Consider the following 26450-nt stretch of genomic DNA (forward strand, 5'->3'; position numbering starts at 1 on the left):
TTATAATATTTTAAAAAATAAAACTTGCACATCTCAAAAATAAGTAAAGAAAAAGATTGAGAAGCACTATATTAGCTAAACAGTTTAAAGTTTCATGTTTCATTCATGTAATACAGTTGCAGGCAAGTATTTGCACACAAGTGCTTTTGTTAGGAAATTTGTAAGTAAATTAATAATATAAATTGAAGAATAAGCACAAAAGTTTAATACAGGTTCTTTTTAAATGTTTATTTTATAATACAAGGTTAAACAGAACAGTACGGCATATAATAGTATGATCAGATAAACAGTGTCCCAAATTGTTTTTTTTTTGTCTCTTAATATAAAATCAAATTAAGTTGGACCATTCTTGTTATTAAACGTAAATGGATCATCACTTGAAAGAGGTGAAAAATTCTGCTTTGAAAAGAATGAAAAACAATGTTTATATAGTATTTATTACTAATTCATAGTCAAAATTAAATACTTTATTATTTTTTTAAAAGTTAGAATGGACAGATATAATTATGAAGAATAACTAATCACACATGACTAAGAATTCAAATGAAAATTTACATTTTATACAAAAAGCATATTTCCAAGAAAACATTATAGAGCATTGTTAAATATGAGCAAATGTGGTAAATTAACTTAGATTATTAATTTACTGATAATACTGTGCATATACTAATAAAATACAACATTGAATGTTAAATCAGTGATCCCATTTTAAGCTCCTTATACACATTTTAATGATAAATAACTGTATAAAACATCAGATTGTGCACACATATTTATGTTTTTAATTTAAAAGATCTTTACATTTGAGACTTACATCATTTGGTTAGTATTTGGAATTAACTTCAGTAATGGGACATGATTATAGTCAACACTATCTACTTTTTCAAAGATAAATCTGCAATGCTACTTTAGCAAGTAGTATTTTTAATGTAAATATGAGGGAATTTCTAATTCCGACAACATTTTTATACCAATATTACAGAAAAAAGTCATAAATCTTAAAATTTCTTAAAATGCAAGAAATTTTCTTTAGCATTTTTGCTGTTACTAAATGAATTTTAATCAAGGTGACAAAAAACAAACAAACTGAAAACAATTAATGCTTTTACTTCTTCCAAAAATCAGTTAGTAGTACTTTGTAATGTTCTGACAGCTACAAGTAAAATGATGTTCACATTATTTATTATGCAGTTAAACTTTTAGCTGAGTCATAAGAGAGGAATTCTCCTGTTTCATCTGTTTGTAATCTGCTGTAATACGTTCCAAATTGTCAGCTACTTTCTTCTGACTCTCTTGTTCAATCTATAGAGAAATAATAGGAAGGATTTATTTTTAAAATACCAAATAGAAAAGAAAATTATTTCATATGAAAAAAATTAGACTTTAAATAACAAGTTGGGTTATTTGCACTTATGCACTTAGTTATTTATATTTCTATGTTACTTAAGTGTATACAATCTTACCTTACACTTTTAAGCCACCAAACAGTGTAGTTACTAGATTACTCTTAATAAAAGAATTAGCAAATGGCTTTAAAAAGGTTGATTTAAGAGTCATTAAAATGCTAACTGTAAAATATAACTAAATTCTATTATCAAATACTGCATAATACTGTACTCTGAGAAAAACAACTCTCAAACCGTTGTAAAAATGACATGAGAAAATAAATTTCAAGCCAACATTAAGTACATTTGCTTTTGAAACTATTGAATTGCATTACCCACCAGCTACTCCAAATTGTTCTCATGCATGCCTCGTGCCATATTATTATTATCCGTGGGAACAAACCTTGTACTAACAGTGAAATTGACAATTCTCCAGTCGGTAAACAATATTATACATGTGATAGGTGGGTGTGACAATAAGGGTCTGATTTGCTATGTGATAATTCTGTAACTAAACAAAACTGAAGCAACAAAAATTATGTTTTGTCTGAGCAGTAACAATTTTGTATTTAGTAATTTATGTTTAATTTCACTCTTATTGGAGGAGTGTTAGATAAAACAGAGAAGAGGACATGTCAAAATAAAATGTTGTGTGTCAGACTCTGGGAAATTAAGAATTTTTTTTAAACACTGCCTTTCAAAATTAAGAACTTAACACTTAAACACCATTAAAATGCTGGTTATTAGCTAAGATTTTGTTCAATGCTAATTAGTATAACATAGACAAAAAGTAGATAAGATTTTAAATGTAAGCCACTAAAATGTGCCATGCACACTAAAGGATACACACAGCAATAAGGTTAATGAAGTTTTTAGCTGTTAAAATGTCCAGTTCACAACATATCACTAACTTTAACAGATAGTGTACAAATAAAATTTATATTAGAACAATAACCAGATGGATAGCCTATTTCTATTCAATAATAATTATTTTCTTATAATACTAAAAACTGGACAACTATGAGTTTTTAATAGTGTACTATAAATTTCGTAATGGTTTTCAGAGTGTGGTGGAACTTTTTAAAATGATGTCTTCAAATCAGTCAAATATGTAATAATTGTATTATTTGTAGAAATAAATAAGTAGTTTTAATTACTACAACAACTTTCATAACTTCTCAACTATAATCTGAAAACATGCATGTTTGACAAATTAGCTTCAGCTCTGTATGTCAATGGTGATAAAGAACCTTGAGAATAACAGTTTATCATTCTTATCAAAATACCAAAGGAACACACACAACAACTTTTGTTCCTAGCATAAGTTCACTTTACTTGAGGCCTAAGTTTTATGTGCTCAATAAATAAAACATATCTTGTATAAAATAAACTTGTATTTAACAGTTCTAAAGAACAAAATGCTAAAATATTTGTTGTTTTTTTTATCTTTCACTTAATCATCTGCACCTAAATAAATTAAAATATTTATTATTACACATGTACCTAAGACATTCAATGCCAAAAAGAATTATATTTCAAAAGTTCCTTACAGGAATGCTCATTTCTACTTTAAATCCTCGTACTTTTATAATATTCCTTCTATACAATGAGGAAATTATAGCAAAAACAAAACTGATTTTATGCACTAAACATTAACCCCACCAACATTCTGTTTGTCTTCTTTGAGCAATAATAAAAGCTTTATAGATATTTCTCATTTTACATCGTAACAACAAATTTACACAAGTTTTAAATTCATAGGATACATCAGTGTTGAAACTACCACTTTCAGTTTGAATATACAACTAACATATCCAAAAACTAATGATTCCAACTAAATTACTATGTTTTTTCTGTTCAACTTAACACTTTTATGTGTATGTATATACTACTGCAATAGTGAAAAAAAGAGCAATGAATAACTCGAAAACAATATTTCATGAAAGAAATTGCAACATCAGTTCTCACATAAAATAGAAAAAATGGTATTTTCTACAGTATAATGTAGCAACTGGAAACATTATTAAAAATAATTGCATTATAAAAAATAGTTTGACTTAAGCACACTTTTGATAGGCACTGTAATGATTTATACCACTCACTGTAAAGTTATGAGCTTTTAAAAACAAAACAATTGGTAAAGGCTTTATTGATCTCAAAAGTATTAGTAATAATAGGATGAAAGTCCACTTTTAACTGCCACATATAAATACCAAAATGCTTGAAATAACACATACCTGATCTTCTAGATCTCTGATTTCTCGAACAATAGTGCCAGTTTCTTCCACTGTTTGAATTAGCGAGCTACAGTTCTACATGAAAGAAATCAAAACAGTTATTAAAATAAAATTACTATCACCATAAACATTAAAAATCCCATTTCTCAAGTTAAACATACAGGTGATCATGTTTTTTTCTCATATTACTTTACATCCTATGTACAAACTTATAAAGCTGTCACTAATTTTGAACTAATAAACTAGAGGATAGCTAGTCAACAGTATCAGTCATCAATTCTTGAGTTACTTTTCTCTAACTAAATAGTGAAATTTCATTATCACTTATAGTACATCCACAACCTCAAACCATGGGTACCAAGATTAACAATTTTAGCACACAAACTACACAACTATGCTTAGCTCCATTTTAGAATAAACTACCATTTCAAATTTATAATTTTTCAAAGAATGTTACAAAAGTTTTTCAAAACCATTCTGAATTTATTAGACTCCAATATAACAGCTTTTAACTTTGGTCAAATAGCATAAAAATAATGAATTTAAATCTTATTGAATATATTTGATAAGTCTTTATGAAGTCACTGCTAACTTTATAAACATATATTGTACCTAAATATTCATAAAAAGATTCAAAACCTAATGTTTCTTTTTATCTCATATGATTTTCCATGAATTATGATACTGTATATATTAAATACAAGTACCTCTTAAGAAACTTACTGCTCATTCCAGTAGTGTATTATATATTTTTAACATACTATTAATAATAATAATAAACACAATAATACCATTTTGAAAGCTTAGATATAAACAACTACCTTTTTAATACATAAATACTTTGAAAAACCTTACACATAAAAGAGCTCAAGGACAAATACAATCAACATTCAAATACATAATTACAAAAAAAAAACTTCAAACAATATATTACACATCTACACTTAACAGTTTCAATCAATATATGTGCTGTAAATTTAATCTGCAAAAAAGAAAAAAAAAGATATAGAGTAGCAGCAATGAACATCTAACTGTCTGCAACTAAAATGTTAGCATTGTCCTTTATATCTATACACATTATATATTCTAAATCTATTATACATGGGGGCTGAGAATACCACCTTCCACTAACATAATCTATAATACACATATCACTTATATGAAGGTATCTGTTCTATATTAATTAGCTTCATTTGTTGTTGGCTACACATATTTCACCACCAAATTCCTTGATTATCTTTAGCCCACATTTACAGCTTTAAGGTGGTAAATTTAAAAAGACAGCCAAACTCAAACATGTAGCATCAGACAGACAACTCTGCTACTTGTATCCATATATGTATATATATTTATTAGTGAAATGAAAGTTCATTTAAACCAAGTTAAATAACTAACAAAATTATGAGTAAGGGCTGTGTTAAAAACAGCAAATTTTAACCTATGATTAATTATATTATAACCATAATTTTTAAGCCAAAACAAAACACATTAAAATTTAAAAAATTAAACAAAATACCCTGCATTTTTCAAAAAAGATCCTAGGGTACAAGCTACAATGTGGGATTATAAAATGTAGCTTGTATTCTAGGATCTTTTTTAAAAAATGCAACATATTTTGTTTTGGCTTAAAAAATTATGGTTATAATGTGTGTGTGTGTGTGTGTGTGTGTGTGTAAATTACACATGAAATGTGACCATAACACAAGTAAAGGCAAACCACAAAAAAAATATACCTCATGAAGAGCTGCAAGATACTTGTATGCTTTTCTAACAGCTTCATCTTTCTTTGCATCCTGTAACAGAGACCACATGTTAATAAAGAAAGAAGCTATATCCTATCTATTGCTATTCAAAGAATTAGAGAGAAAATAAAACTTCATAAATGAATTTTGGAAAATACAAGACCTACTCTCACATTTGTGCAAGTTTTCACTACTTATTTCTAATGTGATAACCCATTTCTCACTTAGAATTACTGCTGGCTTTGCAAAAAAAAAGTCATCTCCTTTCTCCAAAGAACTCAGTATTTTTATGGAGATACGTAAACTCGTATTTACATAAATTGCTTGACAAATTTTTTACTTTTAAAATGCCTCAAGTGTAGAAATTTTAAAGATTTGTCCATAGCTGAAAAGTTTTATGCAGCTCAAAATCATGAGTTAATACCTATGATCAGAGATTTAAGATTGTTGAATGTTTTGAAAACAGAACTTAAAAAGTGTGTTACTAGTTTCCTCAAAGTGAAATATTTTCATCACTTGGTTCAACAGTTATTTAGTGGTCTTAGTGCAATGTAGAAACCAAGAAATGTACCCCCAAACTGAGAAAAATTTAAGTAATTATTTAATTTTATAAGACAATGACAAAATTCTAATAATTTATAAAAAGTGAGAAATAACAATCAATGTGCCAGTCATATTGTCCAAACACTTACACTCAGACCAATACTGATGACAATATCCTTGATCAATTATACTTGTAAAATTATCTTTAAAAATTCACATTTTTTAGATCTATGTTGAAATTATGCATTTCAAGAAGATAAAACTAAAATATTGTTTAAAAATAGCAATAATAAAATGATACATACAGATTATAAAATAAACTATGCAACAGTGTATATTCTGAATAAATGTTTTTATAAACTAAAAACATAGTACCTTCCTATTTTTGCTAGTAAATTTAAAAGCAGAAACATTCTGGTAAAAAATCTTAAAACCATAAAGCATATGCAAAGCTAGAAGCCCACGTTTTGGAATTTAAATAGAGCAGTGTAAAAAAATAAAAAAGAAGCAAATTGTACACTACAGCACAAACAAAATAATCTTTTCTTAGAACTTACTCTGAAGATTAATTCATCAGTAACTGTGAAGGTTCGATCAAGTTTACCAGAAAGTTGATTAATTTCTTTCTGAATGGCTTTGGTGTCAATCAAAACCTAGATATTTTATAATAATCAAAGGAAAGAAAAAACAACAGAATCACCAGTGCATATTTTTTTAGTTCTAAACTTCGTTTAAAATATCATAATAATAATAATAATATAAAAAAGTAACATAAAATGAAGTTCAAATATTATGCTATACAGAAATGAAGCCAAAGGTTTTCAGTAATCATAAACTGTATGAATAAGAACAAACATGAACTTGCATTTTTTTCATACAATATTGTCAGACAAATGATTTTTCATTCCTTTTCTGAAACAACTACTCCTTCAGTAATTCTGTTTTCACTAAGAAAATATATTTTTATAAACAAACATGTTAAGTATTAAAGAAAAATGTATAATGATGTGATATGCAGGCATATTATGTTTTTTACCAGCTTTAGTGATATCAGAATTTAAATCTTTTTAAAAAGTATTCAGTTTCCATGCTGTAATGGTAGCAACACATAGTATGCAAAGTAATTAAAACTGCCTTATTATAGTTGCTTTGTTTCTTTGTCTTATATAGCAGTTAATGTCTATTCAGCCTACGAGAATGCTGCTGTAACACACATCATTCAGGTTGAAAGAATAAGCACTTTTATATTTTTTGGTAACCAAGCTTACATTGTCTAAATGGCCAACTGTGATAGAATAAAGGTAATGAGGTGACACTGTTGACTGGACAAAAAAAAGTGAGTTTAACTCTTGAATTCAGACACTTTTTTGAGGTAATTCTAAATGGAGATTGTTGAATAAAGTCTTAAATCAAGATCATTGTTTAATTCTAAAAGAGATTAACTGCATGAAAAACAAAGCCATGGGATTAAGCCAGCCTAGTATAAGCAACTGTATTTTTGCATAAATACATACATATTTTCTTTTATGTTGAATAACAAAGATTTTCAATTTTACCAACTTTATCTAGTCTCATTATTTTACTCGCACATGTACTAGAAGGATTCAGTAAAATTATCCAAATCAGAATCACTTTTCTTATTTCCTAAACAACTCTGTAGTTATTAGCAGATCCATCATTTCTCACTTGAAAATATTACATTAGTAATGGAAAACTAATGCCAATGTCTAATAAGTCCAATGCTTTTTAGATTTTCATTTAGATTGCTAATGCTCTTATTTGGCCAATATTTTTTTAGAATACAACTGTATCAGTTTAAGTTCATATCTGTTACATACTTTCTCAAATTCTTATTTCAATGTAGTGCCCAACTTGGTAGAAAAACTGCCCACTAAACTACCTCAGTATAAAATACTGAAATTTTGTAGTATCTCAATCCACAAAAATTGTGAATATTAAAACAGTATACAGATGTTAAGCCTTTTTCAACATCTTATTCCTAACAAAATACATATGTTTGTGTTTAATTTATTTATCTGAGTCTAGCCTATAGAGGTAGAAATAAGTTATTTATTTATAGCACATTTACCTGCTAATAATCTAATAACAATGTTAAAAAATGTAGATATGAAAATAAGGAGATAGGAAGAGTATTGATATTTTTTTATTTAAAGCCTACGACCTAAGTTCTACACCTATTTTGTTGACATCTTACTGTATTATTCATTCTTTGCTTTCACTTATAGGTTCTTATATCATATGTAAACTTCTGAGATGAATGGAGACTCAATTACAAATGCTCAGATTGATTTATAAATACTTCAAATCAAAACTTCCTGGCAGAAGTAAACTGCACAAAGAATTATTGAAACTGTAAGTACTATTTGTTTACAAATTATGGACATTTTAATATTTTTTCTTATACAGACTTAATTTGAATCCTTTGAATTTCGTAATTGATCCCAAAACAACAAACAAGTATTTTTATGCTGAACATTCCAATTCTATATACTTACAGAAGCTATTTTTCTAAAACATTTTCTTTCTTATTTCTATTGAACTATCTCTTCTAGTGTTTTATCTTTACTGAAGAATCTTAATTACACTTCTTTACCAAAGTTGTTTAGGATGGGCTAAGTTTTTGAAATTTCTCCCTATTCTATTTTAAGATGTTTTAAGCTCATTTATAAAGGAAAATAGATATCCTGTCTGTAGGAATTTTCAACATCATTGACATCTTGTGCCTACATAGGTTAGATGGCTAAGTCAGAGATCCTCACCCCTTAGGATAGATATAGAAATTCCTAGATTTGAACTACTGACCACAGCTTGTTGGAACCACCTGTCACTACAAATGATTTATCTGACTCTCAGAACAGAATAATGGGATTGACTGTCCTATTCATAATGAACCCACAGCTCAAAGGACATCAAATCTCAAACCCTGTACCCTTAAAACTGCAGACTTAATACTAACAAAATAGGCTATGTCCAACCCAGTCTTAACAATAATTCATCCATCCTTCTTGTCTAGAATCATATTAATAACTAAAAGGTTCACTAAAAGTATTCAAATACAAAAGTATTCATACACAAAATGGTTAAAGTTATAATTTGGCTATACTGAAAATGTATTTTCAATAGGTACTCACCTCCTCTCACAAAATTAGCTGTTCCTGTTCAGTGCTGCCTTTTAAAGAAGATAGGTAAGGTGATAAAGAACAGGAAACATCAATTACAAATAAATCTGACCATCAATTCACAGACTAAAAGGAGAAAGAAATATGTTTTAAGAGAAAGTGAAACATGGAACAAGAAGGTGGTTCATAAGGAGGTAAAGTGAGGTAGAAATACCAGCAAAAAGTCCCCGAGTTGTAGACCAACTTTGGAACCAGCTGAAAGGAAAGCAACTCAATGGAAGATACCAAATTTCTTTGCCCAGGACTAGACAAGGGCCAGACAGGAAGATGCAAAACATGAAATGTGGAAGGTAGGACCAGTGACTGAGGTTGACAAAGAAAGGAGGGGACAATAGAAGAGGAGAGTAGCAGGTGCTGTAATCATGGAAATGATTGAGGTGGTCATTAAATAGTAATCAAAGGGGCCTGACAAGAAGTACTACTGATGAGAGAGATAGCACAATAAAGTAATTGGATAGGAAGGTAAACAGAGATATTTGTTGGATCAATCTTAACTGAAGACATTAACTACCAGAGCCTGATGATGAGAGGACCAGCAACCAAAAGAGACACAACTTGTGACTGAGGCTCACAGCAAATGCCTCTACATAGGGAGAAACCATAAGACTGCAAAGCTCCATGAAAACAAGGGGATTTAAGAACCAATCCATCAGATACATCTGGTCAGGATGGGAAAGTTGACCCTTAACAAGATTGAAAGCACCTGGCAAATGACATGCAATGAGATGAATGCATTGTTTGCAGGCCCAACATAATAGATCCAACAACCAAAAACCTAGGTCTTTCAACACAGTGCCCCCTTGGTGACTGATATGTGCCACTACTGTAAGAATTATTGGAATGAACCATTACCAGACAATGCTGAGCATGAACAATGAAGTGATTCAATGCCTGATGTACAGCTAGAAGTTTGAGAACATTGATAAATAAATAGCTTTTTGTTTTGCTGTTTAAGAGAAAGGGTAATTGGAGCAGATAAAGGATTCTGTGCAAAGTTCCTTTGATCATTGAGCCTACTGCAGAAATCTCATGCGAGTATGACTGAGAAAGTCAGGTGATAATATACTATTGAAGATCACATATCCAAAAGCAATAGAATCTTGAGAGCAATAAATGATGGAACTGATAGGTTGTGGCAAACTAACAATTCCATAGAACAAAATATTAAAGGAGAAAGCTGGGCCCAACTGATGTGACCATCAAAAAAGGTCTCCCCATATGGATGATATCAAGTAGGTCTGAAGAAGGATTTTTCAATTCTGATTAACCAGCCTACTTGAGCAGCCAATTCCAGTTCAGAGTGAGCAAGAAGAAGCGAGTTGTCCAAGAAACTCAACCCCAGAACATGAAGATGTTGGGCAACTGCCCAGACTACCTCACAGAAAATCATAAGGAGCTGAAGCAAGCCTGAATGTTAAGGCTCTAATTTGATAAACCACCCCAAGATGGACAAACTAATGATAAGAATGCGACTGAATTGATATAGGTATGCAGATAAACCTGGAGAAAATGCCCACCTCAGATTGAGAAAAGACTCCATGGTAAACTGAAAAAGGTAAATGAAGCAGATGAGGTGAGATAAATCTATAACTGGGCTTTGATCTTTAGTTTTCTTACAAACAACACAAAAAGATTAATGTGATTAAAAACAACTGATAAAATTTTAAAGTGAAGAACCTAAACTGTCTGAATAAGAAAACTTAAGCCAAATGAGAAGTGATAGTCTGGTAAAGGAGTATAGAGGGGGTCACATGCATCATGTGAGCATATCATGCACCTACTGGTGAAGTGACAATTATTTGCATGAGACACACATTGAAATCTTTCAATTTCAATAGGGAAGAGCAGAAGGCTTGTGACATGCGTATAGAAAATGTTTGCATACAGAGGGCAATTTTGTGAAAGAAGGTGAATAATGCATCAGAATTTTTAATTTTTTTGCTCTAGGAACAAGAACATTAGTGCAGTCAAGTTCCACCCAAGAATATGAATATTTTGATACATGGTATCTTTACGTTTTTTTTATAATTCTTGTCATTAAATACAATAGGTCAATATATAATTTAACAAAATTAAAATATTATCGAAATGGCACATTTTAGCACATTAACTGTACAGGCATATTGAGACTGAATACGTTTTCTCAAAATAATAAAAATTTCTGTAATTTGTTTCAACTACAGATTTTATTTACATTTTAATTAATTTAACAGTGAAATCTTAAAAACAACAATTAACTCTAGTTGTTATTTGGAAATGTCTAAATAATTATTTAATGGTACTTAAGTTATATGATGTTAAAGTGAATAATGTAAAATAAACTTGAAATCACCTTATCAATTTCTTCTCTCTGTTTTTTGATGTTGGCTAGAATTTCAATAATTCGGCGGGTGTACGCTGACCTATTCACATCTTTAGCTAATCTTTCATATTCTGCTAACTGTAGAAAAAAGAATTTTAGAAAAACTTCCTACCCAATTTTAATAAATGCAAAAGTTTGTGAATTTCAGTTGATAAAAATGAGTTGAAGTATTATGTTCACTAAAGAATATTAATTTTTATTTTATTATATTTATGATGATAATCAAAAGGTCTATTTGAGTTAAGGGAAGGAAGAAAGTTAAATAAAAGGGCAACAATTCCATCTGCTTTTCTACCATAAAAAGTGAAATTAGTGAGTAAACAGTAAATACCACTGAAAACCAGTCACAAATTGCATATGAATAAACCTTGGAATATGGGAGATAAAATTCTTAGTTCTAAAACAAAACCAATACAGTTATAGAAACAGTAACAAAATCAAGAATAGAATATGTAATATTTCATGTAAAGAATAAAATAACTAAAACACTGATGTAAATTGAAAATATTAATTCGTATAATGTTTGTACTTTTAATATAACATGAAGTAAAACAATCCGTAAGAAATTTAACACAAATTACAACACTTACACATTTGTGATGATAATGTAATATTCTAATATTGAATACAAGACTGAAAGCTTGTTATGCAAAGCAAGCAAATCCTCTTTCAAAATAAATTACTAAATTTAAAATTGTTATTGACAATATACAGACACTTGATAACTAATAATTATCATTAAAAATTATCTAACTGTAGTATTATCAAAGCATGTTTTATATACATCTTTCAAAATATTTATAGATATTTCAAATAAAATAGATTTACTGTAAAAAAATACTTTAATCAATCTACAAAACCAGCAGCTCCCTACAGAGTTTAGTTTCTGTTTGTGGTCATATTTACTTATTGAACCAATACAGACACCCAGGTAATAATAATAATAATAATAATGAAACACAAAAAAACACAAGAATTACATAACAATAAAAAAATATTCAATCCTAAATTGTTGTACCAGAAAATGTCTATTAGATAGAATGAATGGTTATTCAAAAATATCTTCAAAAATGAAGCTACAAATAGAAAGAGTAGTGCCATGTAAAAATAACTAATTACTTCAATGTAATTGATTAATGAGTCTAGAATTAATAAGATTAGCAAATCCCACTAATCCTTCAGCTATAAAAGGAATTGCATATACTTGTATTTTAATACAAGCTTCCATTTCTTTTTGGAATTGTTTGACAAAGTTAACCAGAAATCTTTACAGAGTATTTATTTAATTAATATTTAGAAGTTACAAAGCAAATACTTAACATTAATTCTATCTTGTTCTATAACACTATGCAACAAAATTTATACTTTTTCTTGTTCCTGGGCAGAAAGTGTTATTTCCCAATTGCTTATGCCTAAAGTAAATGGAAAATACCTATTTTTCTTTTCAAACTTTGTTTTTGTGATCTGGATAATGAAATTTTCAAATTTACCCATTTTCCAGAACATTCCAGATAGATTCAGTGTTGAGTAGCTGATAGAGAATTTTCTCAAACTTACAAGAATTTTCAAGAACCTTTTAAAATTTTTTAGAACTTTCCATAGTAATATATATACAGGGGGCTCACCACTCACCACTTCAGTTTAGTTCTAGCTGCCTAAGTGAACACATAGACCTATCTGATTTTATCAGAGATGGCATCACGAAGCTGCAAGCATTTTACAGATGCATTCTGCTATGTATGTGGCCAATTTATCAAGACAAGAGTGAAAAAGTACTATGTGACAGCATCTGTGTAAAGCCTACAAGGCACACCTATCAGGAATCAAGACAAATCCTGGGTACCTCATTTTATCTGCGAGCACTGCAAAAAAACTCTAGAAGGTAAGATAGACAATTTTTGCTTGCTTGAATAGTAAGATTTTATATTATACAAATATGAGACCTTTTAAAATTTATATATCTTTAAATTTATTTTTTTAATTTACAGTAGTATAGAAAAAATATCACATAAAATATTTCCCATGAACCTCTTACACATTAGTTGTGGATAAATAAATTTATTCTTCATAATAACAATTTTATTTTGCTCTTTTGCAGGATGATACAGAGGGGAAACAAGAGCCATGAAGTTCGCTATTCCAAGAATTTGACGTGAACCCACTGACCACTCAAGCAATTGCTACTCCTGCCTGGTGGACCCTTCCAAATGTTAGGCTGGCAAGAATGCAGCTGCTATCATGTATCCGGACCTTCCATCATCCATCGCCCCAGTTCCACACTGCCCTGAGCTACACACACTGTGCACACTGCAAGAGATAAAGCAGCCATCTGCAGAAGGAAGCAGCAAATCGGAAGAGGAGGTAGACGTTGAAGATCCAGGTTACAATTTCAGAGGTGCAGCTAGTGAGAGAAACCCATACTTCCCCAATCAAAGAGACCTTTATGACTTAGTCAGATATCTTCATCTAACAAAGTCGAATGCTGAGCTTTTGACATCTAGGATCAAGGAGTGGAATTTGTTAGATGAAAGTGTGCAAGTTGCAAGTCACTTCTAAACATTTTTGTTCGTTTTTGTATAACTTTAGTATAAATACATGTAAAGCTTGATTCATATGTTGTTTTATTCAGACCTTATGTAAATGAAATTGTGCAAATTTGCCCAGTTTTACAGAAAAAAATAGGTTACTTTCTAAATCTCATCATCCAGGTCACAAAAGCAAAGTTTGAAGGGAATAATGGCCATTTTCTGTACTTTTACAACATAAGCAATTAAGAAATAACACATACTATCCAGGAACAACATTTGTGTTACATAGTGTAATCAGTTTTCAATAATCTTTACATACTTTATCAGGATCTGAGAATTTTATAAGAAACTATGAAGTTTATTTATATGCTATTTTTATGTAACATACAGAAAGTTTTTAAAAAACACCTTACAAGTAGATAAAATACCAAAATTAACTATCACTAACATACTAGTTGCTTGTAAAGGTCTTCTTTGCTTCTAGCTTCATCAGCACAATCTTTCATTTTCTCTCTCAGAGACTTGATTTCTTCTAATTTCCTTTGTGTTTCACTCTATAAATAACATTTAACTCACATCAGACGTGTGTGAAAGCCATTCCTCACTTTCTTAGGAGCAGTGTCATGAGATCATTTAAGAATTAGTTCTTATTTTAAAATGTTAAGCCTAATTATAAGTATGCACTTGTGCTTTCACTTCAGGTTTATTTCAAGTTCAAGAAACCTTTGGTAAATCAGGTAACTTTCCAAACATTAACCAGAAAATTTCTTCACAGCTTCTTCATTTATAATTTCGTTATTGATCCTTTCTTAATTTTATTTGTAATACAATTAAATACAATTGTATGTGTGTGTGTTTTCTTATTGCAAAGCCACAGTGGGCTATCTGCCGAGTCCACCAAGGGGAATCAAACCCCTGATTTTAGCATTGTAAATCCATAGACTTACTCCTGTACCAGTGGGGGACAAATACAACTGTAAAAATTGCACATCACCAACGTAATCTCATTCAGTGCATAACAGCTACTGTTATGTAATTTTATAATGTAAACAGCATCTCAACCACTATGTCTGTCATATCTCAACCACCCTGATGAACCCAGAAATTATCTGCAAAACCTAACTGGCAGTGGATATAGCAGATATAATGTGGGTAACAAGCTGTTATACATTTTTTTCTTTACTGCAACCATAAGTTCTCAGAGTTGCAAAGAAATTTCAGCTGATATTTATCATGATAGTAACATCATGAATGTTCACTTGATTTCAAAACAAGAAGTTGTGCAAACTATTTGTATGTGTGTGTGTGTGTGTGTGTGTGTGTGTTACAGCTAGCAAAAGTTTCCACATAAGTAACAGAAACTAATATTCACAAACACATACAAACAGTCATATTGTAATTTATCCAAACCTAGTCATATCTTGAGTATCATATGACAATGAGTAATTTACAGGAGTACATTTCAAAATAGAGAAATGGAAAGAAATGTGGCAAATGTTAAAAAAATGTACATTTTATCTCTTACTTTCTCTATCCTGTCATTAATTACAGTGAAACTGTCAAGGTATAGATTGGAAAAAAAAATTAAAAATAAGAAACAAGATCAATATTTTTCTTTTTCTTCTAGAATGGCTGCAGATTGTAGCAAACAACTAACTATCATAATGGCTAAAAAATAAAGCAAAAAAAAAACCCTATAAGGAATCTCTTAAATAAAACTGCTCTTTCTGTTAGTTATAAATAATCTAATAGCAGTGTCATAGAGAATTACTGTCATTTTTTGAAAGGCAGAATGGCATGGTAGAGGCATGTCATATAGACTTTATGTTTTGTTTTCTATATTTCAGATAAAAAAAAAAGATTGGAGGTTTTAATATCATATTCTGGGTTGTCAGTATCTATAATAAATATTTTTAATTAGTTGAGCACATAGAAGTTCATACATAGGGTTAGAAATAAAATATCGATAATATATGTTGCCAACACATTACATGACAAAGAGGTGAAGAGTAGGAATTTTTAATATTTCTTTTTGGAATTATGATATTAAAACTTAAATAATATTGCAATTTAAATTATAATTTACATTTCAATACCAAGTGTTTTGAAATACATTAATAATAAAGTTGTTTAATTATATTTTGAATGTAACTCAAAAAGGTCACAACTGGAGCACCTTGACCCTGCAGTGCACAACAAGGTTAAACAGTATCTGGAATCCAAAATATGTATAAATAAAGCTTTAAGCTTTGAGAATAAAATTTTCATAATGCAAAAGTTTGTCTTCCAACTATTTTGAAAAACATCTTACAAGTCGCTGAGAACTTAATTCCTTCATATGGCGGTACTGTTCAATGAGAGGTGCACGATGTTTCTCCCACTGTCCTGCCAATGCCACAAGTCGTTGACCACTGGTTTCCACTACCTCCTGTAGCTTTTTAAGGTTATTATCTGCATCAGGAAGGAGGTCAAAAGTTCTCTTCCTCAGTTTATATGTTTCCTCTAGCTCTTTGTTTTTGGTTTCTTCAGAGAGAATTTGTTCACCAATCTAGGTAAAAAAATTAATTATCTCAAATTATTCTGTCAAAATGCTTATTTCATTTTAGAAACATGCAATAGTTTGAGGTTTACGACTGGTAACTAGTTACGTTCAGAAACTTGTTGGAAAACAATGTACATGTAGACAGTGGTAAAATGACAAGTAGTCTTAATCTATACAGTTACCACCTGCATTGTCTACAGAAACAATAAGCATAATTAATAAACTACCTTTATGAATTCAATATTCTTCTGAAATAAGCCATTATGACTTAATAAAATGTAATTAGATTGTACAATTAAATGTTTATACATATAAAACAAATGCATGTTAATTGTCTAGTTTCAATACACTTGTTACATAGCAAAACAGAATACAATTAAAAATATATTTGGAAGTCTCCAAAACAAAGCAAACAAAAATTTAAACCACCATTCAAATTCCAGAAACATCCTAGATTATCAACAGGATGTTATTTCTCATGACAAGTTTAGAGAATTATTAGCTAAATCCAACTAAATAACAAGTTAGAATGGCTTGGCATTACTGTGTTGATGCAGGAATTATTGACTTAATCTGAAGTACAACTGTACAATACCTTTCCAGTTTTATATTTTTGAGCTAAACTATTTGGTTATGTATACCAAATTTTTAATTCTAAGCTTAACAAGGACACATTTTACTAATTGAAAATACTCTTGATACTTTACAGAAATATTCATAGTTTGTTTCCATTCTAAAGTTCCTTTCATGTTACTTTACAAACCTTTGTACAAAGTGCCACACAAAACTGCACAAAACATAAAAATAAAGATTACCAGTTATTTGAAATAGTTTATAAACATATTCTAAGAATGTATTGTGTAACACATTTGAAAAATAATAATCAACTATTTTTGCCAGAATATTCACACTGGATGCAATGGAACACTTAACTTCTGATTAATTTGCAAAGAATCTCAAATTGGAAAACTATTTTGTTTCATAATATCAGATTGTTTTTAATTCACCAATACTTCGCCACTCTTAGATTAACCATTCTGCAACACCTTCCTGAAAATTTGCAGGAACCTGACTTGGGAATTATATGAGCTTAATGATACATAAGATAACTCTGAGGTTTCTGATAGAATTTTGTAAAAGATTACAAGTATATTGTATACAAAGAATGAAATGATTTTAATTAAGTCTTTCCACTAAAGATGTTATTTATTGAAATTATTGCACTCAGATTGAATAATTTGAGTAGAATATGATTTTCATTTTACAGTTTTGAGTTTTTTTGTATAACCTCTAGAATCTCCTAAATGAACTCAAAATAATTTTTAAAGCAAATGTTTATATTTCATTTTTAATTATCTATACATACAGTGCAATGAATTGTTTAAAATTAAAAAAGAGAAAAATGTACATAGCATTTACTTTCTTACAGAATATCTTGAAAAATCTGTTGAAGATATTTGTAATTTTAGGTTTTATTTTTAACATATATACTTGTTATTTTATGTTTTATTTCTCTTTCCAGTGTTTTACCATTTATTAATCTCAACAGTAGTTGATGATGCCCTTGGGACATATTACAATATCTTCAGGAGAGACACATAAGCCTTTGGCAAACTCAACTCACACTGTGCAAGAGTATAAGCATTGAGAACTGGGACAAGTCAGATAAATTTAAGAAATGCTTAAATCTTTTAACTATAGATTTTAAAACATAAATAACACAATTAACTATGATATAAAAATAAAATCTAAATGCAATTTAACTGTCTCTACTTATATTTAGGTGAAACACAGTCATAAATGTTATCATGTACAAAGCAACTAACAATACTACCAGCAACCACATCTACCCAATGACAGGAACTGAGTGTCAATTTCAAAATAAGTGTTGTTGGATTATAAAGGTAAAATTAGTTCTTTCTAATTACAATATACATGTGTGTCACATAACTACATATGAATTCTAAAGCTCTAGGAATAATATAGAACAGGGGTTCCCAACCGGTGGGTTGCGACCCCCTGGGGGGTAGCAAAACCTTGGTAGGGGAGTCGCGTAGCTTTGTTAGAAGTAGCTTGGGATTACATTAATTTTATTTCATCAATTACATTTTCATGTCGCGAGTGCCAAAAGGTTAGGAATCCCTGATATAGAAGATAAGCATGATAACTGTCAAGGGTTGGAAACATTTATTTGTAGTTTCAACAGAACTCAGTCAAAGAACTTTGGAACATACATCCCAACAGGGCAGTAGTAAATGCACTTATTGCCTAGACATGCATTTAATGGACTGAGGTTATCTAGTTCAAAACAGTGTGTGCAAAAGTTGATATGTTTCACAGCTTGTGGGTCACGTAATAACAAAACTGAAATTTAAGTATTTTTTTAAAAGCTTTTTTCAAGTGTAAAGAATTAAAACAGATAACATAAAACTCTTGGAATTATAATACATATTATATATAATGTTAATTTCATTGACATACATTGATAAAAAAAAGTTTAAATATATTTTGAATGTAGCTCAATGACATAACATAGAAAGGGATTTAAACAGGCACCATTTGCAAAAGGGTTGAAAGTATTTTTTGATCACTTGAAGTGTTTGTAATTTCTAATTATCTGACACTCAATGACACATAGATCATAAAATGTCAAGTAAAAATTAGTAACATCCATTCACAATTAAAAGTATATTTGTTGGTTTTCAAAGCTATTCCTTTACAATATGTTTATTGTATTCTCAAAGGGCTGCTCTAAAATTTGTGAATTATAGGACCAAAGTTTTCATTGGAGCAATACATAGAATGATAATAAATAATTTTGAATGAAAAAGAAAAACCTGTTGTAAAGATGCATTGTATTGTTTCATTTGAAGTTCAAGTTGCTCTAATTGGTGGGAGAGGTCATCAAGTTCAGATTGTAATGTTTTTAATTCCTCCTCCCTCCTTGATTTCAAGTCCTCCTCTGTATCAGGTTTTTTCAAGGCAGGTCCTGCTACTGGTGCTTCAATATTTTTTTCATCCTGCATGAAAATTATAAAATATAATTGTTCAGCATGCTTTATTCAAATACATTTTTAAACAAACTACTTAATTTATAAACTGAGGGAAACACTGAATTAAAAATTAAACCTTTCCAGCATGAGTTCTTCTATCTTTCATTAAAGGCACATGGAAACTTTAAGTTTTAAATAACTATATTTGACCTTGCCCCTCATATAACATATAATTTTTCTGCCTATCCCAAAGTATGTTTATATTTTTGCTAAGAAACTATCACCACTTGAGAATATTATGTTTCTCACATGATTTTTCCTTCCCTGTTATTGATTTTTATTACTAAAAGCTTTGTTCTTGCACCTTTTATGATACCACGTTATGAAGAGTAAACAATTATTAATGATTGGGTTTGTTTGAAACTCCATGTAAAGCTACAGAAGAGCTATCATCCCTAATTTATAAGTGATAAATTAGAAAGAAGGCAGCTGGCTAATTAACATTACCCACCATTAACTCTTGGGCTACTCTTTTACTAATATAATAGGAGGATTGACCATCACAATATAATGCTCCACAGCTGAAAGGGTGAGCATGTTCATTATAACCAGGATTTGAACCCAAAACCTACAAATTTTGTGTCAACACCCTAACCACCAGGCACAGTTATTAATGAATCAACTTAGGACATTGTTATAATAGGTAAAATTTAAATATGACTGATTAAAGTAAATTATAAACAATCTATATAAATGTAGAGTAAATAAAGTAGTGGGAGCAGCAGTTTACGGCTTTGCTGGATAATGACTATCTGGAACTCTTGGAGGAATGAATAAAGAAATCGAATGCAGTTTCGAAGACACCTACAACAAAGCATCAGGTAAGCTTAGTTACATTTAGGAACTACTGATCATACACATATCAAAATAACAAAAATAATATTTGCATATGTTTAAAGCTTAGACCTCCCAGCAACTGTGCAAATCTTTAGTTTTTCCAAAAGTGTGATCTCTGATTAAATCAATAAAACTTCTTTTTGAAATAGTAGTACATAATGTGTGTGTGTGTGTGTGTGTGTGTGTGTGTGTGTGTGTGTGTGTGTGTGTGTGTACATATGAGTATAGGGTGAGCTCTATAGATAAAACATAACATAAGCACTATTTATTTAGACTTGGTTAATGATGTCTAAGAAATTTTCTTTTAAAATGTCTTTCAACAAAGTAACTTAGCTCATGACATCATTCAGCCTGCAATTGTATTACTGTTAACATATATGAAACTTGGCTTTCAGGCAACAATTAGAAGCATATTCTTTAACTGCACAGTTTATAGTTTTTATGTAGTGGTATTTCACAAGAAAAAGATATTCACATATGACTGTATGTTTGAAGTATTTCAATTTCATATGTGATGAAGACATTTATGAGTTATTAACTTTCAAATGCAAAAATTAACATTTGCTGTCACTTGGTAAGAAAGGATTCAATTAACCTTTTCAGAAAGCAGACTTGTACATTTCTGTGGACAGAAGAATTAAAATTTGTGTACTAAATAAATATAACTAAACATCCTAAACACACTAAATCCCAGGCAAAAACTAAAAAGAGGCTTCTATTTCTGAATACAACAAAACAAGGTTAAACAGATACTTTTCTGATAGGGTAACTGTTTAGAGACTAATTAAACACTTTTTATCGTAATGTATTTATACTTAAATATATTACTTTACCCAAGACATATGTTGATCTATATCTACTTGTTTATGTGAAAAAACATTTTTTTCACAACATTCTTACAAGTGCAAAAATGAATAACTTACAGAAATGTTGAATCATGAATGTTTTAATTGAACATAATTCAATTGAGTCTGATTCACTAGCTTTATAAATATGCAAACTTTATGGGGACAAGAGCTAACCTTAGTTTTCCTACACAAGCTGTCTAGCTCTCTTATAATATCTATTTCGCTTTAGTGATATAAACAGTTTATCTATGTTTCATCATAGCAAAATTCCTGATAAGTTCCGATGCAAAATTCTTTCTGACTTTCCCATTTCAATATAATCAGCCATCATAAAATGCTGATTACTGATGGTGAAAACTTAGTGCTACTAAACTGTGCTTACACAATTTTGACACCTACATTCTCACAGATTACCGATAGTAACACACATACCTGAGCAAACTGCAGTTTTTCTGCCCGAACAAATCTGGAACCTTTAATGACTCCAGTTATTTCTCTTTTCTCAGACATAGATGACAGAAGCTGATGAAATTCTGCTAATGAGTGTGATCCTCTTTCAGGACCTTTTGAGTTTTGATATGATTTTTTAATGTGTTCAGCTATCTTTTTTTGAATACGTTCTTTCTTCCTTTGCTTGTATTCCTATAATACAAAAATATTAAAGAATTACTAATTTCTAGTGAAACTTTCCAAATGTTCAGTCTGTATTCTGATAATAATAAAGAATGACTTAATTACAGTAATATTTTGAAAATGAAGTACAGATAAGATGTTTCTAGTATTATTTTACTTAGAATTATGAATAAAAACAAAAAAATCATCTCACAAGCTCAGAAATAATACCTTATCTTGTACAGGCTTATACATCTTGTAAACTTAATACCAGAAACTGATATTAATTATTCACAATAATTCTTTGTAAGAGCATATATACCTCTTCAGACAACCTAGATGGAAGCCCTGATTGATTCCATTCATTTTCCCACTCTATGTTTGCAGTTAAGACAATATCATTCATCTCGAGCACTGATGGTGCAAGATCCTGAAATTCACAAACTTGCTGGGACACAAATGGCAACTCTTTTTCATAATATTCTTCAAGAACTGTATTGAATATACAAAAGTGATAATTTATTTCAACTACCACCAGTTAAAGTAAAATGTAGAACCAGATGAAAATCGTAATAAAAGATATGAGCAAAATGTTGAGTACATATATCCAAGGGCATTGACTTAGATACTAAAATATATTTATTTGTAACGTAAAATGTAAGTTAAATTTAAGCTATAAATATATTGTATCATATATATTAACCCCTTCTACTCTGAACTGTTTAACTCAATATCTAATTTACTTTTAGAGATAAAGCTTTGCAAAACTTCAAACTTTTTGTGTGAGATCTAAATGCATCATTTTCAAATAAACATTTAATAATATACACAGATTTCTTCCCATGTGATTTTTATTCTCCTCACAAAGAAATTGCTCAATTTTGGTGAAAGTTACAAGTTATATGAGAATAAAATATAAAAAAAAGATATTTTCAATATGTATTACTGTTAGAGGTAGAATCTGGAAGCACAGAGGATACATTTTATATCTTTCATTACTGTTTCTGTAATTAATAAACACTTTTCTTTTAATTTTGATAGGATTTTAAACTAAAGGAAAGAAATAATCACCCATTACTACCAATTTCTTCATTACTTTTAATGTACTTTTTCAAACTGTTTTAATAAATATTCTATTTACTTTTGTAAAATAAGTATTTGTGTTCACATTTGTAAAACTCAACTCTTAAGCTATGGCTTTCTGAATATAATTAAACAATACCATCCAAATTTTCATTACTGTATTATTATTGCTTGCTAGAAGTCTTGGTCAAAAGTTTTCAAAACACAGCACAAAAAAATCTTGGTGTTAATGAATAAAGGTTGGCTACAAATGCACAAGTCGATATTCTTTCACTATTTTGCTTGTTAGGTTATAACTTATGCACAAAACTACAGAACGGTCTATGTGCACTCTGTCCATATTTAAGAATCACACTCTGAATTTTAGCATTATAAGTACCTTCGAGTTTAAATACTGAAGAACCACCAGGGAAGTTCCATCAGAACCTTTGAAGTATATTGTTTATATTCAAGTATTATTGCTAATAGTCCTAATTTTTAAATGACAGATAAGAAGGATAACAATTAGTGAAAATCACCAACAATCAATCCTTGGGCTGCTCATTATCAACAAATAGGTCAATAATGAAAATAATAGATAAAATATAAAGCTGTTTCTAGAAAATCATTTGAGAACTGTCAGATAGTTAAAGATTTTCATGTGAAACTTGAAAATGTTGTGAAGCATAAAAGTATCTTTAACCTTAAATCAAAATCACTTCACATATTGGATAGTGAATATTCAAAACAGAAAAAAGGTGCAAAAACAAATTCACAAATCTTAAGACTTGGTAAAACATCCAATATGGTGCATATGAAAGCCTTGTAATGTTTATTGATAGTATGCAAAATTTTTTGAATATAAACTTACTAATTAAAAGTTATAACATGAAAACTATAACCAGTACAAAATAGCTGAGTTTGGTCCCTGAGACTAAGCCTGTGTATAACATAAAATGAGCTCTTCATAATGATTATATACAAGTGCGTGTAACCTCTACATGTAGGTTATAAAGCTCAAACAAATCTAATAAATCTAATAAAGTGAACATTGCATCAGTTAAGGGTCAGCAAAATGTTTTACTTGTTTTAACTACATTCATCCAAAAACACTTTGAATGTACATATCAGTAGTTTAAGTAAATGTCTTATTGCTTAAATGTATGTCTATAAAACTGGCATTATATAACTGAAGATATAAAAGTGCCAAAGAATAGAATTTTGTAGTCTGGGGGTCATGCAATAATACAATTGATGTTTTAAGTAGTTTTATAGGTTTCTCTTAAAATAAAGGACTTAAAACTCAGATAACATAAAACTTCAAACCATAACATATATTACTATGTTAATTTAATTCACATACACTAATAGTAAACATGTTCAATTAAATTTTGAATATAACACAATTATTTCTGCAGAAAAGTGTTTACAGGGGTACCCCTTTGCAAAAGGGTTAAATTGAGGAAAAATGTGTTTGTTGTTAATCAAAAAGTTGTAAAGTTACCTCAGTACTATGTCCTCCATAGTTAACAAAATATAAGTTTTAAAATTATAAACCCTTAGATTTATCACTGAGCCACAGAGATTAATATAATCTGAATCCAAACAGTATGTCAATTTGACTGTTGGATGTTTTTTTAGTCAGGATTTATACATGACTACTGATGATAATGTAATCCAAATATGTTGAAGATGCAAAAAGAGTATTAAGGTACAAATTGGTTAGCCCAAAAATAATAGTAGGAACTACGTCAACATTACAGACAACCATTTCAAATGTGGCAATGATATATTATTTATATCTACTACACAGACTTTCAATATAAACCAAAGAGCTATTTTTTAGTTGACATTGAAAATTTTACCCATAGTTTTTCACATTCCAAATATTCAAGAAAAAAGTCTCTCCTCAGATCTCTTGCAGAAATAATAATTTTGTGGCTGCGTAAAAAAATTTTACTTCAACTTATTTTAATTCAACTTAATAAAATATATAAATGTTAATGTACCAAATATACAAAAAAGCTTTCCTTACCCTGAACAACCTTACTGTTACTATCAATGATGTCCCTTGGAACAAACAAGTTACAGGTATGAAGAGCATATGCACCTCTGCAACCCTGAAATATTATAATGCATTGCTAAATCAGAAGATCATTCTGGTTTAAAAGCCTTTCAATATGTTTTTCCCATTTTACACATTTTCCTTAAACAAATGCAAAATTATTCATTATTTTACATAATTTCTTAAAATGAAAATGAGATTTAGATGAGCAGATGATATACATACCCAAAACTCAGATCCACATAAGATAAAAATATCCATTACATTATTCTAATATATCATTTAAGAACTATATAACATCCTTCTTTGTTGGAAAACAATTTTTTAATGATATTATATTTCATAGGCAACATCTTTTGCAATAAAATTCATCATATCATACCATCTTATATTAATCAAAAGGACAAAATTGGGGATGTGTGCTTCCTCAAATGCCTTACTAAACCAACAGCAAAGTAAGTCAGGAGTTCAAACTTCCTGATTGGATAAATATAAGACTATACACTTAAGGTTATTTCAGCTGTTTCTTTCTCCTGTATTCAAAAAACACCCACTTGTACTTTTATAAATTTATTTTATTTTTGATTTGATGACAAATTATCATTTTAAAATATTTTTGTTGTAATAAGATCATAATAAAACTCACATAAATGAAGTTTTTAACTTAAGAAATTAATTTTTAATTATAAAATACAGAGAACACAAAAATTATGTGAAATTTTTAAGTACTGATATTTCAAGCAAGTTTTCATAAAGCTATAGTTTAAAAATGTTCATAAGGCAGTCATTTAAAGCTTGAAATAACTATTTTTTCAATCAATAAAAAGATTTATAACTTCCTGTTGAACTATGATATTTGTTCAGAAAGAAAAAGAATTAATACTTTGTTTTTTTGTTTAATACAAAATTGTTTAAACATAGGAATGTAATTAGGTGTAATTTCACATTTCAAATGAAACAGCTTAAAAGATAATTCAGTTTAACACTACCACAATCTTCACCAAAGTTTCTCAAGAACATAAACTGTGATTATTTGAGGTTTCCACAACAGAAACACCTATAATTTTAACAACCTAAAAACAAAACCCACTACTAAATCACTTTCAAGCAGAGAAAACCTTTACAGGTGAAAAACTATTACTTAAATCAAACAAAACTGTTTAGATTTTCATGCTATAAACAATAAATTTAAACAACCTAACAATGTATATATTACACCTACTATTATTTACTCACTGTTATTGTAAACAATTGTGTCTTTGCTCTGTATAACTAATTTAACACAACTGAAAACAAACCAGATATAGGCTAATGCTCTTCACTTATACTACAGTAATGTTATGATATCATTTATATATTAATGGAATCTGCACATTTGTCGAGATGTAGAGATTGATAACTTTATTTTGAAATTCATATTTTGACATTACTGCT

The 26450-nt window shown here is 29.4% G+C and overlaps 1 protein-coding gene across 2 annotated transcripts in view; it reads right to left on the bottom strand.

Annotated features, from left to right (window-relative positions):
• Nucleotides 1-216: 216 nt before the first annotated feature.
• The window catches only part of LOC143255482 (coiled-coil domain-containing protein 22 homolog), a 47841-nt gene continuing 21607 nt past the window's right edge, over nt 217-26450 (bottom strand). For both annotated transcript variants that reach the window (XM_076511213.1, XM_076511223.1), the window contains 11 exons: nt 24987-25071; nt 22212-22381; nt 21710-21919; nt 19377-19559; nt 16309-16545; nt 14450-14551; nt 11440-11547; nt 6465-6560; nt 5356-5415; nt 3623-3697; nt 217-1302 (listed from right to left, as the gene is read on the bottom strand). In XM_076511213.1, the coding sequence (XP_076367328.1) occupies nt 1192-1302; nt 3623-3697; nt 5356-5415; nt 6465-6560; nt 11440-11547; nt 14450-14551; nt 16309-16545; nt 19377-19559; nt 21710-21919; nt 22212-22381; nt 24987-25071 (1437 nt within the window). In that variant the 3' untranslated portion in view covers nt 217-1191. The remainder of the gene's footprint in view (nt 1303-3622; nt 3698-5355; nt 5416-6464; nt 6561-11439; nt 11548-14449; nt 14552-16308; nt 16546-19376; nt 19560-21709; nt 21920-22211; nt 22382-24986; nt 25072-26450) is intronic.

Source organism: Tachypleus tridentatus, chromosome 1, assembly GCF_004210375.1.
Source record: "Tachypleus tridentatus isolate NWPU-2018 chromosome 1, ASM421037v1, whole genome shotgun sequence".
Taxonomy (NCBI): domain Eukaryota; kingdom Metazoa; phylum Arthropoda; class Merostomata; order Xiphosura; family Limulidae; genus Tachypleus; species Tachypleus tridentatus.